This window comes from Ciconia boyciana, chromosome 4 (genome assembly GCF_034638445.1).
Source record: "Ciconia boyciana chromosome 4, ASM3463844v1, whole genome shotgun sequence".
Lineage (NCBI taxonomy): Eukaryota > Metazoa > Chordata > Aves > Ciconiiformes > Ciconiidae > Ciconia > Ciconia boyciana.
In genome coordinates, this window is record NC_132937.1 from 45136789 (window position 1) to 45148802 (window position 12014).

Below are 12014 nucleotides of genomic sequence, written 5' to 3' on the forward strand. Positions count from 1 at the left end.
CCCCGACCCAGGTGCAGGACCTTGCACTTCGCCTTGTTGAACCCATGAGGTTCACATGGGCCCACTTCTTGAGCTTGTCCAGATCTCTCTGGATGGCAACCTGTCCGTCAGGCATGTCAGCTGCACCACGCAGCTTGGTGTGATCTGCAAACTTGCCGAAGGTGCACTCAATCCCACTGTCTGTGTCACTGATGAAGATACTAAACAGTACTGGTCCCAGTACAGACCCCTGAAGGACACCACTCATTACTGGTCTCCATCTGGACATTGAGCTATTGACCACTACCCTCTGGATGCGACCATCCAAGCAATTCCTCATCCACCGAACAGTCCATCCATCAAATCCATATCTCTCCAATTTAGATCAAACTAATCTGCTGTTTTAATCTAACTTCCTCCTATGGTTCTGCTAGCCACACATCAAACTTCGAGGCGCTACAATGGATACATACTTCAGACATGAATATTGTCAGTAAGAACTAAGAATATGCTTGATGTCAAGGTTAGTGGTTCTCAGCCATGGAACACTAGGCTGCGAGAGAAACACCCACCTGCAACTGCAAGCACTACTGAAGGGTCATGGAATAAGGAGGCTCCAGGAAGAACCTTCCCCGCCCCAAAAACTAATTTTGTGTGAAGTCTCCTAAGGATATTGCTTGATTAAGTCACACAATTAGAAGTAGCACACAGATTTCCTAAAAGACAAAACAAAGCCCAGGTCTATTAGCAGAAATAAAATTAAAATAGTAAGGTAAGCAGCAAGGAAACTAAGAGTTTAAAGTTTGCATGAACATGCTCCTTATTACTACCTATTATCATCCTAAGTCTTCAAAACCAGCAAATCACCACAGCCAGGAACATATATTGCCCACATATTAATTAAGAGCAGACCAAATACTGCTCCACACTTTTCAGTCAAAGATTGTTAAGATTTTATGTAGAACTTGAAAAATTATTCCAAGTTATTTTTACCACTGATACCCACCTTTCACTGCCACATTTGAGCAAACTCCTTTTGCAGGAAATTCATAATAATTTCCCATAAATTCCCATAAAATTCAACTCAAATAAATTCCAGGCCTGGGAAAAATGCAAGTCACAGAAAACAGGTTAAGGATAAAGTTGTACCCTACTGTCATCCTACATGCGTTGAGCAGCTTTCGGCACACCCATCTTTCCAAAGTATACCATCCTTCCCCAGCACTGCTTGAAGTTAAAATAAACCACTACCCCAGTATTCAAATACATACTGATAATAACGTAGACTCAAACAGCATCTACTGCACATTGAAAGGGATAGAATTACACAAAAATTGAGTTCTTTTACTTAATTGAGGATTTTCACACTGGTATGCAGTTTACTTACTACATTAATTTAAGTTGAATTAATTTCCCTTTAGAAGAATAATTATCTATTTTCTAGAGAATTATAATTCGTAAATGTATATGCACTCTTTAAAAAAATGAAACTAACAAATTTTTCAATATACATAAGCATATTTCTTGTATTGCACTAAAGAAAACAAAACAAAAAAAACCCCATGCACTTGTTTTCTTGAAGTCATTTTGCTGTTTCCTATGAATTCATGGAAGTCTGAAATGGAGATGGAGCAGGGAGAGAAAACACAATGTAGTCAAGTCTTATCCAATGCATATGTGGTTTTATTCCTATGTCCAAGTACGTGAGATGGGATATTAACCTTAAATAGGGACAATGACACATTAAAATTAGACAAACCTCAATTATTTTCTGGTAAATAAAAACTGGAAATTGTTGACTGTTTCTCTAAATCAAATAATGACTTAGTACTGGATGCACAAAACACTCTAAAAATTATGTAACTTTGGAATAAAACTTTAAAATTCAATTGTTTGAAAAATATTGCATGGAAAATCTTGAAAACATCCTTCTCAGTCTTCAGTAATTCAGCCTATTCAGAAACACAGTTCGGAAGACAGAACTTCAACACAGAGGGGCTGTCCTGGTCAAACCATGGGTTAAACCACAACAGGGGCTTATTTTGAGTCACTATTATAAAAAGTTATCAGGAGAACACGTCATGTATTTCAAGTCCACATTATTTTTGTGACAATTTGTTATGATGGTTGTCAGTCAGTTATTCGTTTTTGTTTCAATGGTCTCTGTAAGACCATTACTTTTTTTCTCTTCTAGATAAGTAGCTCTTTTCTTAGTAAAAGTAGCAAATAATGTATCCATCATTCCCAAAACTTCTAGTAGTTCCTCTTGATAGTCAATCTCTTTTCCTATGGCTTCCTGAAGTCTCAAGAATTGTCTATCAACAATCGCTGACTGCCCAACCACAGGCTGATAAATGTCTGTAAAAAGAGAAGTCACTTAAGAATCCACATTATCTATAAAAACGTGAAAATTGTATTAGCTAGTTACAGATGTGTTTAAAGAACCTGGCACAAGTTCAACATTGTGGACAAATAAAACAACTTTAACGGTATTCTGAAAACAGTGTTAATTATTGGTATGTACTCACAGTAACAGTAAGTGAAACTAACAGAAACAGAAGTTTTTACGACCTCAAATACTATTTCTACCTCATTGGAGAAGCAGAAGTCACTTGTACTATGTAAGTATAGAAACATGAAGTATCAAAGATCCTTAGAGATCATAAGGAGCTTCCTGCAGCCAGTGCAAATCAAGATACTGACTGTGGACAAAGTTATCTGGCAATCCCTCTTTTTGGATCATTCTCTTGACACTGAGTTCATACTTATAAACAAACCCATAAAGGTTTGGTTTCTTAAAAATGTAGCACTTTTTACCTTATTTCCAAGCTAGCTATGTGGCTTTGAGAATCCTTTTTGTGTTGTACTTACCAGTGATCATATCTGCAACAGTCACCAGTACAGGAGTAAATCTAGGCTCAATCACACGCCTGCAAAATTAGAAGACATCCCAATTTTACTGGTTTTGCCAGCTGCACTCCTCCCATCAACAAGCAGCTTTCTCACACAGGCACACAGAAAATTTTTTCTTCATGAAGGACCTCACAGAACAGCAGTCAGAGACGCGAGTCAAAAAAAGCTACATGTGGTATTTACCCTCCTCCTTTCAGGAAGGCAGTCGGGGTTGGAGACATGGCAAAAGCCTCAGGTACAGGAAGACCCAAGTTTCATCAAAGAGAGAAAATAACAGGCTAACAGTAGCATATCTGGCAAAGTAAAATATACTCTCTCATACTGTTAGCAAAATTTTTTTGTGCTAACAGGTAAACTAGTTCAGTACTGTAACTCAAATCCCAGACCTTGATATCAGAAAGCAAAAGACGTGAGATGTCAAGAGTACTAGTGTTCCACCCATGATCTGTTGAGACTCTGCAGCAAAAGCTGTTAAGAAATAAAGGTCTCAAAATAGAGAGAACTCAGGTTAAAATAATACCTTGCCACAAAGGTAAGAAGGAGATTAATTTGCTTCTCATCTCGGCCTGCAAGTGCACTCCTCAGTGTTCCTCTGCGATGTAGTTCCTGCATGACTGCAACCGTAACTTCAGGAGTATAAAGCCTGATGGGTGGCTGGACATATATAACAGAAGTTTAGTACCAAAGCAACATTTTTACACACAAAACAGGGCTGGTATCAGCAAAACCAAAATGGAACCCACACAAGTTTGATTCTTTTCTAGTTATACACTGAAATAAAATTAATTTGACATACAGAAAAAATCCACATCAGGCCACAGCACACAACTATAGTAAGACAAAAACCAGTGCCTTACCTCTAGTACTGCATCAAGGGCCTTGGAAGACTGAAAGCTCTTCAGCAGCTTGTCATATTTCCTCAAAACACGTTTTACAGGTTTACTGACACAGAAATCTTCCTAGAATTGAAAGATGAGTTCAGAATAAGACAGACACACACACAATGGATTAGATGTATTACCATGAACAAGCTTATAAGTCTTCGTATTTTCCCTCCCTTCCCTTTCTTCAACTTAGCACACACCAAAAAAAGAAAGAAATCTTGAGGAGTGCTTCAGTATACATTTTCTCACCCCCATATACCTGTTTTGGCATGTAAGTTCTTCCCTTCACATAGGTTCTATATGCTGGTTGTCTCTTCTTTTGAGACTTTTCTTTCCTTTCTTCAGGTTTTCTGTGTTTAACATTTAGCACCCCATTGGTCATGCCTACGACTATGGTTTCATCTTCAGGCTAAAATGAAGAAATCACAGATTTAGGAACCTAATATTTTATATGATGATACATGCTCTACCATGCAGATTTTAAAATTTTTACGGTTCATGATAAGGCTCTAATCACAGTATCATAGAATAATCACAGTATCATAGTTGGAAGGCACCTCCATGAGGTCCCATGGTCAAACACCTTGTTCAAAGCAGGGACAGCTTAAAGGCTATGACCGTAAGCAACATTATCTATCTAATAAAATTTTAACAAATACCTAGAGGGACTACAGCCTGACTAGTGAAGCAAGCTCAAATATGCATTAACATCTGTTCTCCAAGTATAATCTATGACAGGTGGGTTGTTTTTTTTTTTCAATGGTGTACAACTGCCTTTGGCTATTACATGCCATACAGCAGACATGAACACCACCCATGAGAAAGCTATCATGGAACAGCAGGACTTTGAGAAACAAGTGAAAGTTGTTCAAAATACCAGTCACTGGTATAAATTTCACCTACATAACAAAGGTTGCATGTATTTGATGCTAAAGGTTGTAATTTTAAATGATGCACTGGAGAAAAACACTGACTTCACATATAGAACAATGAGTTCTGACCTGTTACTATTAACAGATAATTCTATGAAAACATTAAACATTAGCTGAATGCTCAACTGGTGGTACGAAAAAAAAGTCACAAATAAAAAGTGTTAGGAATTACTACAGAAGAAATAAAAACTAGGAAGTCATTATACAATGAATAAATCCATTGTTTACCCACATCTTAAATCCTATGCGAGTCATTCTCAAAAAACAGTAGCAGATTCGGAATAAAAGAATCAAAAAACCCCAAGGACAATCAAAAATTGGCTTGATCTGAGACAGAACTCTTCAGTGTGGGAAAAAAAAGACAACTGAGGAGGGATATGGTAAAAGCCTACAGAATTATGACAGGTATGGATGGAAATCAGCTGGTCCATATCTTGTTTAGGGGCATCAAATGAAGCTAGTGAAGGTTCAAATGGAACAAAAGGAGGCAATTCTTCACACAAGAAGTAGCAAAAATGTGGAACTCCTTGTCAAGGAATCTAGTGAAGGTTAGAAGTTCATCCAACCTCAAGGAGAGACTGAGCAGGTTTATGTAAGAGACATTCTTTGAATTACACAGGAACTACACTCTGATGAGCTAATTTCTCATCTGAAAATTAGTTTGGAGTTTGGGAGAATATCAGGAAACTTATCATACACACTTGCCCTGTTTTTAGTTTTCCATATGCACCTACTTATGGCTATAGCTGTAAGAAGCATCTGGAATTAGACCAGCCTTTCGTTTGACCCAGTAGAGCCAGTCTTATGTTCTCAAATGACCATTTAAAACTCAAGGGTTTTAGTCAATAGGAAACAAAAGATTATGTTTCAAAAGACATATACACAGCTCTAGAGATGCCAAACTACAGGTACTGCATGTTTTGCAGCTGCTGTAGAGGCTTAAAGGGTATGGGGTTTTTTTGGTTCTGTACTCTTCACCTCAACTAAAATAATTCAAAACTCATTTAGCTCTAGCTCCCTAGGGAATGAGGGAGGAAATGAAGAAAGGAAGACACGCCCTCCACAGACACCTCCCCCTAGGTTCCAGAAGAGCAGGACAATAGTAAAGTAGCAAAGGTAGTAAAGATCCCTCACAGTCCCTTTTACATGTCCTTCAGAGGCTACATAAGAAGGTGACTAAATGACGACAGCATTGTTTTTAAAAGTGGCACTAGCCTCCAAATTTCTGGCCGGCACATCACTTATCCATTGGAACTCAAATGTTTCAGAGAAATAAGAGTCTTTCTGTTTCCAAGACAGTAAGACACATGCCTTGGCAAACAAGTTTGTTTACGCTCATACCTCATGCCCTCTCCCCTTTTTCTTCCTCAGACCAACCTGACACCAACAACTTCTAAGACAAGTTTGTCCTATTCTAAATTTCTCAACAAATGAACTATCTTTTTCCTTTTATCACTGCCATGCAAGAGGACTCACAAGGTTCCTGAAAGGCAAAAGATGAGTACAGTCTTCTTAAAGTCAAAGGACTTCCCATCTAAACTGAATACCTTCCCTATGATATATACCGACCTTGATAAATACACAATTTTGTACAGATCTAATCAGGTAACATTTGGTATCTGAATGCATTATGTTTAAAACATTTTAATGTATTTTTTACTCAGGAGGAATACATTCAGTCACCCTACTTTGCATGTACAGCATTCTTCTGAAACACCCAATAGCAATGAAAGCAAAAATTAATTACTTCAGTGACTTAAAAGGTATCAGTAATTACCTTGCCTAGAAAGATTTCTAATGTACTTACCGACAATGCAAGACTGAGGATGGATGTTGCATAGTTAAAGCTGTGGACTACTTTGTAAGAAGTAGTACTGTAAATCTTCACATGCCTATACAGAAGAGTAATTATTAAAACCTCGTTACTAATGCCTTATTGTAGACACTTTACAGGAATTTCATCACTCTTGACCTCTATAGATCATTTAAGGAAACTGAGTATTTACACAAAGCATTCTTCAGACTACCACTGAGCTTCTTAGTTATTACCTCTCCTGCAACAGAAAGACTCTGGTAAAAGATAGACAAAAGTCAAGGAAGGATTACCCTTACACAAAAAAGATGAAAATGGCACAAAGACAGAAGAAGAAATTGAAGGCAGACGTAGTGACTATGTGACTTCAGCAATGCTTATTAGGAAACACTAAGACAACATTTCTTCAAATTTGTTCTTAAATTTTAAACGTGAGATCTATTGACAATTTCTGGAAGTAAATCCATAGATATTCTTGTATCTGGCTGCTCTTTAATGATTTGGTTGAAGGTAGGAAATATTTAACAAATGAGAAAACAAAACATTATCTTACAACAAGTATGAACTTTAGTGTTGTGAGCACTGAATGACAAATAGCTGCACAGCTGTGTGATCTTTCAGCTTATGGTTTGTAATCATAAAGCCTGAGGAAGCCTATGGAAGTACAGGAGGGAGGGAAGGAGGGAGGAAAAGAACAGACTACTCATTTCAGACCACTTCATATTTCTAATGTCTCAGAGACAACAGATTGAGTACCAGTACGCAGCAACTCAACCCAAACAAACAAAAAAGCAAGGAGGACATATTTCACCTGTGCACCTTGGGTACAAAAAGCAACAGAACAGAGACACAAAAACAGGTGCTTCAAAGGCGAATACTAATACACTTTCAGTTATTTAAACTGCATTAAAGTTAAGAAAAGTTACTTTACAGAGACTGCAAAGGTCAGTTTAGAGATTCAGAAAAATGAATGCTTATTCAGAAGTTCCCCACACACATTCCAAAATGGCAAATGCAACCCTTATTGACATTCAGACTAGTAAGAGGAAAAGGTTAATGTATATTGCAGTATGTACCTTGGCCTCAGGACAAGTTTTCAAATAAGTTATATCTCTAACAGTTAGAAGTGTGTAACCCCAAAAAACATGCACAGATTCACACTGATATATAATAACTTTCAAAGGAAAAAAGTCCTAAATCACACCAAAACCACAAAATATACTAACCTGTCCAGGGATCCTGACAATAACCTTTGTCCAGAGCTGTTCAGGCATAAACAAGTTACAGTTTTATGGTGATTTTTAAGTGAAACTAGTAATTGTCCACCTTTTAGTACATCCCAAACTTTGACATATCGACCTCCTGTGAGAAGGAAGCACACAAAACAGTTTGACATCCATACACATTTAGGCTTCTCTGGAAAAGTTTTCACAGAGTGATACAGTGCCTCCTTCATAACACAGATTTTTCTGTACCTACTCACCATCCCCATCCATTATGACTATCTCCTGGAACAAGACACACTACAAGCCTGCTCTTTTTTAGGCCACTCTGCACGCACAGCTGAATGATTCAACATACTCCTTACCAAAAATAATCTAGATACCCCTGGGTTACAGGACTTCTGATGCAATGGCAAGAAGAGACCAAAAAACCTAGTCATCATTTAGAGAAAGATACAGTCCCATCTTTTCAAAACTTCTTAAGTATGTTCATTCCTTCACTTTAGCACTGGGCTAATTAAAGTTTGTATCTTGTAATTAAAAATGTCTTTTTCTCTTGGACCAACTACAAGAAAATCATATCAGAGACAAAAAGACCCCTACCTTCATCCTCCAGATCAACACAGATCCCTAAAAAGACCTTTGAGAAATCCTGCTGTTACATCACTTACCACTTCATTGCCAAATGAAAAGACCACACAAGAAAGAAGCAGATGAAGTATTTCTCAAATTAGGGCCACAGAAAAGAAATTTGATTTTATTGAAGTACCTGCAGATACTAGAAGCCCACCAGAAGGGAACAGAAGCACACTCTCCACAGGCTGGCCATGTTCTATTGTCATGACACTACCTTTTGTTCGTGCATCAAATAGTTTCACCGTGTGATCATAGGAACCTGCAAACAACACCATAAATAGTTTCAGTTTCATCATTTCAATTATTTCAGGAACTAAACCAGCCACATCCTACAATCTAAAGGAGCTCCTGCCAAACGGAAACAGTTTTAAACCATACACTTAGAACACCTTGTGGTTTACTTTGGTTAATTTTCAGCCTTCAGGCAACATGTCTTCTAATTCTAGCCCTAGCAACATATCAGGCCTTAAAAGTAATTTAAGTCTTAATTTTATTTCCCTTCCATTAATCAAGTGTATTTATGACAATAAATGTCAGGCAACCTGATGAAACCTGCCTCCTGAAGTAAGGAATACTATTTTTTTCACAGCAATTTACCACAGATTAATAGAAAGCTACTGCTAGGAAAAACAAAAGCAACTAGTTTCAAATAACTCCTCACATGACCTTTCATTTTTGAGTCTGACAGTTTTGGGCTGTACAAACTACACAGGAACTAGTGTCCTCCTCCGGAAACCTGATAAAACACTTCAGTCAATCCCAACTAAAGGATACATTCACAGGATTTCCTTAAAACTTTCAAAGGCCAGTCAGAACAGTCCCATTAACCCTAACAGGCTAAAGCAAAAAGATGTTAAAAATTAGTTCAGTCAGAGTTTCTGTACTAACATCAGTGTCAAGCTTAAAAAGCAAGCAAAAAGTAGGCACTGAGTAGGAAGACAGATCCTCCGTGTTTAAAATATAATGAACAAGATCCTACTGTATCAAAAACTATCTTTCTGCATTTTTCTTCCAATCAATCCAGAAGAAGCGTATACAAAAAAGAAAATCAAACCTGTTACGAAGACATCTGCATTCACTTTACTTGCGCAGCCACATCTCACATAGTCAGTATGTTCACTGTATGAGACGATTTCTGTAGCACTTGGAATATCCCACAGATTTGATGAATAATCATCACCACCAGAAAATATTCGGTATTTATCAGACAGGAAGCCCACTACATGAACAGCTCTAGAAATAAAAGTCCACAATATCCAAAGTTAAAATATGTACTTGTGTCTAGAACAGTTACTTTGTATTAAGAGCTTATTAAAGTATTCTCCCTAACTTAAAAGTGCAAAGTATTTACTGTTGGAAGTTACAAAGCCTCACTTTAGAGGTTAAAAACACTTTAGTTTTTACCTGTCCAGCCAGAAAAGGGTCATGCTGACAGGTGCTTACCTAAGCACTGATATAATCTGCCTTAAAGGTTTTACACGTCTACTAGATGCTCATTCAAAAGCTGTAAATTCTGCATTTGTTACTTAGAGGTCTGTGTATTAGCACTGTCCTTTAGAAAAAATGTATAATAGTGAGTTTTAAGTATGACCGGGTTGGACACTCTTCTTGTCCTTTAAAATCACTATTTAAATCTGTATTATCATCGTAACATCCGTACAGAGAATGACTTTGACAGAAAACACAGATACCCTAAATCTTATTACAGTTAACCTAGTAGTTAGGACATCAGATAATACCCAATCTACAATTACAGACGTCAAACAGAAATACTCTCAAGGTCTGCCTGTGTGCTTTCCTGTGAAAGGGGGTTTGTTGTTGTTGTTCTAGACAGATAAAACACATATTCGTCTTCCATAGCACAGCAATCCATTTAATCTAAGCATTATCATTGTCTTGTCCTCACTGGTACATCAGAAATCCTCTTCTAACTCCTTCTAACATCCCAGCCCAACCCCGCCATAATGCATTTTTCCTGTTTTGTTTTTTAACGGATTCCTGCTCTTCCTGGCATATTTCTTCACTGGTTTTGTTTAGCCACTTTTTAGAACTCTTTTCCTGCCAGCATCAAATAAAACGTGCTTGTCAGCACCATGTAGTCACAAGACTATGTCTACATAACATATTAACAGACACCTACCCGAATCAGAAAATTTATATTTATTCTTCCATGTACTCAATTCATATTTAGAATTTTTTAAAAAGTCACTCCAATTCTGAATTAAATTTAAAAATCTACATTTCAGTAAGATCTATGTGAGACAGTTGCAAGCAACATAGATCAGTATTATTCAGATTTTCAGCAACATGCAAAGCAGACATAGGTAAATACACCAAACAAGCTTACACATACAAAGAAAAAACCAATGCTGTCTTACTTAGTATGACCATCAAATTGTCTCAGCGGTGCTCTTCCACTAACGTCGAAGAGGCGAATGCTACCTTCCTCACTGCCAGCAACAAGCAGATTGCCATCATCTCTGTATGTGGCACAATAAGCAGCATCTTTGAAGCGAGAAAATGTTTTGATTGGTTCCTGAGAGTAACGGCCATAAATGTGGATCTAGCAAAACAAGAAGACATTAAGTTCGCTCATATGATACCAATGGAAGGACAAGAGCATAAATACCTCAGAAAAGCCACTTACTTACCCTTGAGGAGGCCGTGACAGCATAGTTATATGGCGAAACCGGGGAGAAGTCAATCTTATTTACTGCACCAAACTCCTTTATCTGAACAGGTGTCTAAAACAATTGCAATAAAGATCATTAAATGTGCATAAGCACACCATCAAAAATGAAAACAGCAAAACAAAACCTATTCTTCCTACGGAGAGCTCAAAACTCCATTTAGAACCAAGTTATTTCTTAAGTACAATCCTGGTGAGTTTCTCTTCTGCCAGGCTACTTCTGCTCTTATGATTTTTTTCCAATTCACGCATTACAACTGACCAATTATGTGTTTTGAGGAAAAACCAACCTTACTCACTCACGCAAATTTAGAAACCCTTTGATCACCCGCAGGAAAGCAGTAAAAAAATCATTTTAGTACAATAACTACGTCTGTTGGGCCAATCTGGGGCTCAAGTCAGCCTCGTTTCCTAGGAAGCTGTTCAGTAGGTTTCCGGGCGATACTAAAGAACCGCTTCTAACCGAAAGCCGCAAGAGCTGGCAGAGAAAGCACGGCCCAGAGCGCAGACCCCGCGCCCGCCACGCAGCCACACGGGCCGGCCCGCTCGCCCCCAGCCCCCCCGCGCCGCGGCGGGCTGCTTCCCACCTTGTAGCCCCGCCAGTACACCGTGTCCTGCGTGATCCTCTCCCCGAGCTTGGGGAACGCCTGAACCACCACCGGTTTGTACGTGGCCATGGCTGGCCGTCAGCGAGGTCCGAGGGCGAGGCGAAGGCCTGCGCGGCGCCTCCTCACGCAGCGGCGGCCGCCGCAGACGAGTCGCGCTCCCGCCTGCGGGCCCGGCCAGGCCGGTGGCTCTCCGGAGGGCGCTCGGGAAGAGCCGATCCGATCCGATCCGATCCGCGCCGCCTCAGGGAGCTCGGCACACACTGCGCCGCGCCGCCGCGGCCGCTATGGCGAGCCCCACGCCTGCCTGCAGCAGAACCACCGCGCACGTGTGGGCAGT

General features: G+C 39.1%; 1 protein-coding gene across 1 annotated transcript; it reads right to left on the reverse strand.

Annotated features, from left to right (window-relative positions):
• Positions 1 to 1639: 1639 nt before the first annotated feature.
• UTP15 (UTP15 small subunit processome component) lies at positions 1640 to 11989 on the reverse strand. The gene is made up of 12 exons (XM_072860361.1): positions 11657 to 11989; positions 11032 to 11124; positions 10759 to 10943; positions 9435 to 9613; positions 8514 to 8639; positions 7748 to 7883; positions 6516 to 6600; positions 4036 to 4185; positions 3750 to 3851; positions 3413 to 3546; positions 2851 to 2909; positions 1640 to 2337 (listed from the first exon to the last, which is right to left on the reverse strand). The coding sequence occupies exons 1-12, from the start codon at positions 11744 to 11746 to the stop codon at positions 2114 to 2116; spliced, it is 1563 nt and encodes a 520-aa protein (XP_072716462.1). The 5' UTR covers positions 11747 to 11989; the 3' UTR covers positions 1640 to 2113.
• Positions 11990 to 12014: the final 25 nt, after the last annotated feature.